Source organism: Oncorhynchus kisutch, linkage group LG25, assembly GCF_002021735.2.
Source record: "Oncorhynchus kisutch isolate 150728-3 linkage group LG25, Okis_V2, whole genome shotgun sequence".
Taxonomy (NCBI): domain Eukaryota; kingdom Metazoa; phylum Chordata; class Actinopteri; order Salmoniformes; family Salmonidae; genus Oncorhynchus; species Oncorhynchus kisutch.
The window spans coordinates 39,451,608-39,457,091 of record NC_034198.2 but is presented as its reverse complement, the minus strand read 5'-3'; the positions used below and the strand labels follow the sequence as shown (position 1 = coordinate 39,457,091).

The following is a 5,484-nucleotide window of genomic DNA, read 5'->3' as shown; positions in this document are numbered from 1 at the left end:
AAGAGGCGACTCCGGGATGTTGGCCTTCTAGGCAGAGTTGTAAAGAAAGCCATATCTCAGACTGGCCAATAAAAGATTAACATGGGCAAAAGAACACAAACTCTATGTAGAAGGCCAGCATCCCAGAGTGAAATTGACAGAGCTTGAGGGGGATCTGCAGAGACTGGGAGAAAAGTCACATTAATACTGGGTTGCCACACTTGTCGAGTCATACACGACTCAAGGCTGTAGTGGCTGCCAAAGGGTGCTTCAAAGTACTGAGTAAAGGGTCTGAAAACTGAATAGCTATGCAAGTGTGATATCAGTTTCATTTAACACACATGCAACAGTGTCTAAAACCATTTCTGCTTTGTCATTATGCCTTGTGTTGAATGCATGAGCCTTTATAAAATGTACATTGTCCTTCATGTCCTGTGAATCATTGGGTGTGACTGACAGTTATATTTCTGAACCTTGTGCTATTGTCACAAAAGGTGTCCATCTAAGATTTGGTCATCTGGCAAGAAGATGAAGCAAATAACAATGTTGATCCAACCCTTAAAATAAATAAATAAACAAACCATTTCTTTATTTAGTTCAACTATTGCATAGAGTTTTCAAACTGATTTAAATACTAAATTTAAGACAAAAGTGATTTTATTGGTGTGGGAATGAATAAAGTAAGCAAATTATTAGTAGGATTTTTGTTTATATGTTCAGAGGTTGACCAGCATTAGTAATACATTGCACTAGTTATGGGGAAGACTAGACGAAGTCGTCTCTCCTTTGGGTCTTTACGGCTGGCAGTCATTCTTGATCAACTGGATCGCTCCCAGCCAGGGGCGGCTCCACACCTCAAAGGTGCACTGGTTGGTCTGAGGAAACAGGAAGCAACAGGAGTTGGCATGATCACACACCTTCAGCAAGCATAACACCTGACAAAACATTTGTTGGACATTGCATCTGACAGCCTGAGCTACAAATCACTTTGCATCATAAACAATTTATTATTTGTAGAGTAGTCAGGCAAAATGTACCCACAATGAATCATGGTTTTGATGCTCTCAAACACTGCCAACAGAGAGTCTAGAAATGTCAACTGAAACTTCCCTTTGCAAACAACTCAATACTGAGCCAATAGTGAAATGGGTAACACATTAGAAGTAGGATTTCCTAACGGTTTATAAGTAGTTACCAATGTGTTCACTGTTTGTAACAGGTTATAAACTAAAAATTAACCATTCTTAAACTGTACATGTAGGAAGCACTGAGCTGAAGTGCCAGTATTGCACACAAACAGATCTGGGACCAGGCTAGCCTAGTGGTCCTTACCACAGCTGGGTCCTGGTGCACAGCGCAGTCCTTCTCCACACCTCCCTTCCTGCACAGGGACCTGGCCATCTTCACTGTGAAGATGTAATTCATCCCAGCTACCACCTGTAAGCAGAGGATGGTCAGCACGTCAGACCACGGACATAGAAATCATCCATCTTGAATGAGGAACCTGTTCTAGTGATTATATTTCTATGGCTAGAACTGAACTACTAAAAACAGTGCAGATGACCGCATGGTTTAAAAAATGAGTCCACTGCATAATGGTCAAGTGAGCATTGTTCACTGAGCCAGAGGATACATAAGGCAATGTTCATCTTAATCACATTAGTCCTAGCGTGTTTACTCCCGACAATAGGCTCCCATTGTCTCCACTCATCACCAACTACGTAAGGGATCAACGAGGGGTCTATGCGTTCTATGGAAAACAATGAACGATGTGGAAGGCTTGTTCCACGACACTGAAGCGGAATGGAACTGACCTTACACGGAGTTAAATTATTTTCCAGAGAATGGATAGAACTCTGAGTTGATTATTCCTTTTACGTCAAAACTATAATTTACCACAAGTGTGTTCACCATCCAGCGAAGTAGCTAGCAAGTTGACTAGATGGCTACATTAGTTTCTGTTGTAACCCAACAAACAGACTTGCTTGTTTAGCTAACCATCAGTCCTAGCAAAATTTGACTTTTGCTTTCAAAAGTAGCTCAAACGTTATTCCCCCCCCCCCCCCCCCAACTATAGCCATTTAATTATATGGTTCAAACATACCCTGCGTTATAGGTAATTATACAAACGGGTGGGTCTAATACTGGATGCTGATAGGTTTAAACCGCATTCCAGACATTGTTTATTCCACAAATTAGCACCAGCTAAAGGTAGGATGTTGACATGCCCATTTAACCTGTTCCATCTGACTGTGCAAATCCACTTTCTCCAATCCACTTTCTAGTAAACCCAGCCAGGCAATTTATAAACTTCATCCACTGTATAAAATAAAAAATAAAATAAAAATCTAGACATTTGATCTCCCATTTCTTTTAGACCGGCATTTGATTTTCAACAGCGGAGGTTTGTTTAAGCATTGCTGTCTGTCGCATCGGGAAGAGAGTTTCTCGGCCAGTCGAAATCACGAAGCAGCTGGTGTTGCTTTCGTCGTCACCCCAACCTGGGTTCGAACCAGGGACCCTGTGCACACAACAACTGCCACCCCACAAAGCACCGTTACCTATCGCTCTGCAAGGGCCGCGAGGGAAACTACGTCAAGGTCTCAGAGCAATTGACGACACCGGTTGAGTCACTATTAGGGCGCACCTCGCTAACCACTTCACACCGGCATAGTTTTTAATGGATAAAAAAGAACTACAGGTCAAATTAAATGCAGCTCGTTTTCTGCCCTTTCCGCTTCAATTTGAAGTGATTGTTGTTCAGAGGAACTAGCTAACACAGTGTCCTGACAAGAGAGCACATTACCAATGCCAGGTGAAATAGCACAGCTCTATAGCTCATTGTTAACTGTATATCCAAATATAATGTCACTAGAAAACTTAAACGCAAATACTTTGCTGTTATTCTGTCTTCATAGTTTTGTTAAGTGACTAATTTAGCCATAGTTGGCTAGCAAGCAAGGGATAAGACTGTTGTTGCCAACTAGTATTTCAATGGAACATTTTGAACGACTGACTGTTCGAGTCTCCGGTAACCGAAGCCATAGAACGAACGACCAGACTGCTTGTACATCTTGTGCATCTCGTGAAATAATATGAATAATCCAAATAAAAGTTACGATACCATGTCAATCAATATTTGAATATGTTGGTAACCCGTTGTATAAAAGTGATAAACGCCCTCGAAGCCGGTGTTAAGGACATATTGGCACTGTTTACCGGTCCTCGACCTCCTCCCAGGCCTAACACCTGTGCCAATATATCTTCCAAACACTGGTTTCCCAGGCAAAATGCAAAAACCCTGTCGGATGTGATCGAGGCGTAAAGTTAGTTAGCTTGCTACTTCCAGACACAAATGAGAGAACATCTGACCATTCCACTTGCACCAGCTCAGCTGGTTAGGCTGTTAACCGGAGCGTCGGTGACCAACTGTGCTGCAGGCAACTATTTAATTACGAATTTTGGCCGACGTTTATTGACACCGGTCATATTCGATAGATGAATTTACGAATGCACATCATTAGTTATTCTGCCTCTGGCACACAGAAGAAATTGTCCTGAAATCAGAGTAGATAGCCAGAGTGAATTTAAGTATTGAACAGCGGGATGAAAAAAATGAACAAACTACGCTAAACAACGAACCGCCAACACTGACGTCATTCAACTAAATGAAATAATCTTTAAAAAGGGACTGACCTGTTCCTGAACCTTGACAACCTTGGTCACTTGCCAAACATACAGGTCGTTTGTTCTCTTGTTGTATTCGGCCACAGCGAACTGCAGCGCGTCTCTAGTAGCTTGGTCCTTCATATTTGCGTCCATGACGCCCCCCGCGATCACATCGGCGCTCGCCACGATGAATGCCACCGCGAGCAAAGGAACGACGATCTTCCAATCCATGAGCATTTTTCTCGTCTGATATCGGTCTTTACTGCAACTCTGATCGTATCAAGTAACGTTACACCACAACACATCCTCGCCTCCGACGACTTTTATATAAACGTGTTGAGGTCACTTCTGATTGTTGAGAGGTGGAGCTGATTCTGACTCAACACAAAAGCGACTGCTTCCATCACACCGACAGTGACCTGTGCGCAACAACAGTTAAATATTCACCTTCTGCTACTATTTCTGTCAAGCCATTAACACATACAGTTTGGTGCAAAAGCCAACGTGTGCACCACAGAACGAATTGCCTCTGCAACCCAAATGCTGCAAGGCAATCACAGCTCTCCATTGGAAATTAATGTACTGTAATGAAACAGCAGGGAGCATGTCTCGAACCTTCGACCTCGAGGTCCGGTGCGCTATTGACTGTGCCTCCAAAGCATGCTCAAGCGACATTGTCGATTTCCGCGCGTATAAACCCAGGGTCGTCACAGTAATAACTGTTGGTGTCGTCGATGCCTAAAAGAGGAGGCCCCAAGAGATATCAAGAACCTAACTAGAGTTGCCCGTTTTGGAGAGCGGCTTACCCCGGTTATTTGCATGGCTGTAGGCTAAGTTAAATAATTCAGCAATGAATGTAAAAAAAATCTACATCTCTGTAAATCACACTGAACTAAATAAGCCTAGGTTTTAGGGATGATTGGGTATTTATACGTTCCAGCATTAGGCCTACTGTTGGACGTTCCCGGTGTATTAAACAATGGGTTCTTACTTGACAGGGGGTGTCAAACTCATTCCACTGAGGGCCGAGTGTCTGCCACTTTTATATTTCTTCTTTCGATTAAGACCTAAACAACCAGGTAAGGGTAGTTCCTTACAAATTAGTGACCTTAATTAATCAATCAAGAAAACAGGTAGAGCGAAAACCCACAGACACTCTGCCCTCCTTGGAATGCGTTTTACATGGGGCTAGGCTTTATTCGTGATTTGACTTCTGTGCTTGTTATTTAGCCTATGGTGACTGGCCTCAAGTTATTGATGATAGAAACCTGAGAAATTAAATTAGAATTAATAATTGTATTTTCTTATCGTCGTGGTCATAATGGTTATAATGTCAATAATAGGGCGGCAGTGTAGCCTAGTGGTTAGAGCATTGGACTAGTAACCGAAAGGTTGCAAGTTCAAATCCCCGAGCTGACAAGATACAACATCTGTCGTTCTGCCCTTGAACAGGCAGTTAACCCACTGTTCCTAGGCCGTCATTGAAAATAAGAATTTGTTCTTAACTGACTTGCCTAGTTAAATAAAGTTTTTTTTTTAAATAGTCTAGTGAAATGGTGCGTTAAAGACAACTGGCAACTCCGGGGGAAAAACGAGGTCAACTCATGACGTCAGTGATCGAATTTTCAAGTCGGAAAGTCTGAACTCTAGAAAGGTGCGCAGTGTCCCGACTTCGAATTCCAAGTTGGATCACCGTTCAAAAAGATTTTCCCAGCCGGAGCTCATTATTCCCCAGTTCCCAGTTGACTTGAAAGCACTGAAGTCGGAGATTTCCGAGTTCAGCTGATTTTTGAACGCGACAAACGTCCAGACTTCGGTCAATGACAGGAGCGCATT

The 5,484-nt window shown here is 42.7% G+C and overlaps 1 protein-coding gene across 1 annotated transcript; it reads right to left on the bottom strand.

The window, feature by feature from the left end:
* Positions 1-618: 618 nt before the first annotated feature.
* On the bottom strand, positions 619-4,047 carry LOC109887706 (cystatin-like). The gene is made up of 3 exons (XM_031805342.1): positions 3,676-4,047; positions 1,312-1,416; positions 619-854 (listed from the first exon to the last, which is right to left on the bottom strand). The coding sequence occupies exons 1-3, from the start codon at positions 3,883-3,885 to the stop codon at positions 774-776; spliced, it is 396 nt and encodes a 131-aa protein (XP_031661202.1). The 5' UTR covers positions 3,886-4,047; the 3' UTR covers positions 619-773.
* Between the last annotated feature and the right edge of the window lie 1,437 nt (positions 4,048-5,484).

Excerpts from the sequence above, each read along its gene's own strand:
- LOC109887706 (XM_031805342.1), bottom strand. The coding sequence starts at position 3,885 with ATGCTCATGGATTGGAAGATCGTCGTTCCTTTGCTCGCGGTGGCATTC. Across the intron at positions 1,417-3,675 it reads TTGTCAAGGTTCAGGAACAG|GTGGTAGCTGGGATGAATTA; the intron begins GTCAGTCCCTTT and ends CTCTGCTTACAG. Across the intron at positions 855-1,311 it reads TGCACCAGGACCCAGCTGTG|ACCAACCAGTGCACCTTTGA; the intron begins GTAAGGACCACT and ends CTGTTTCCTCAG.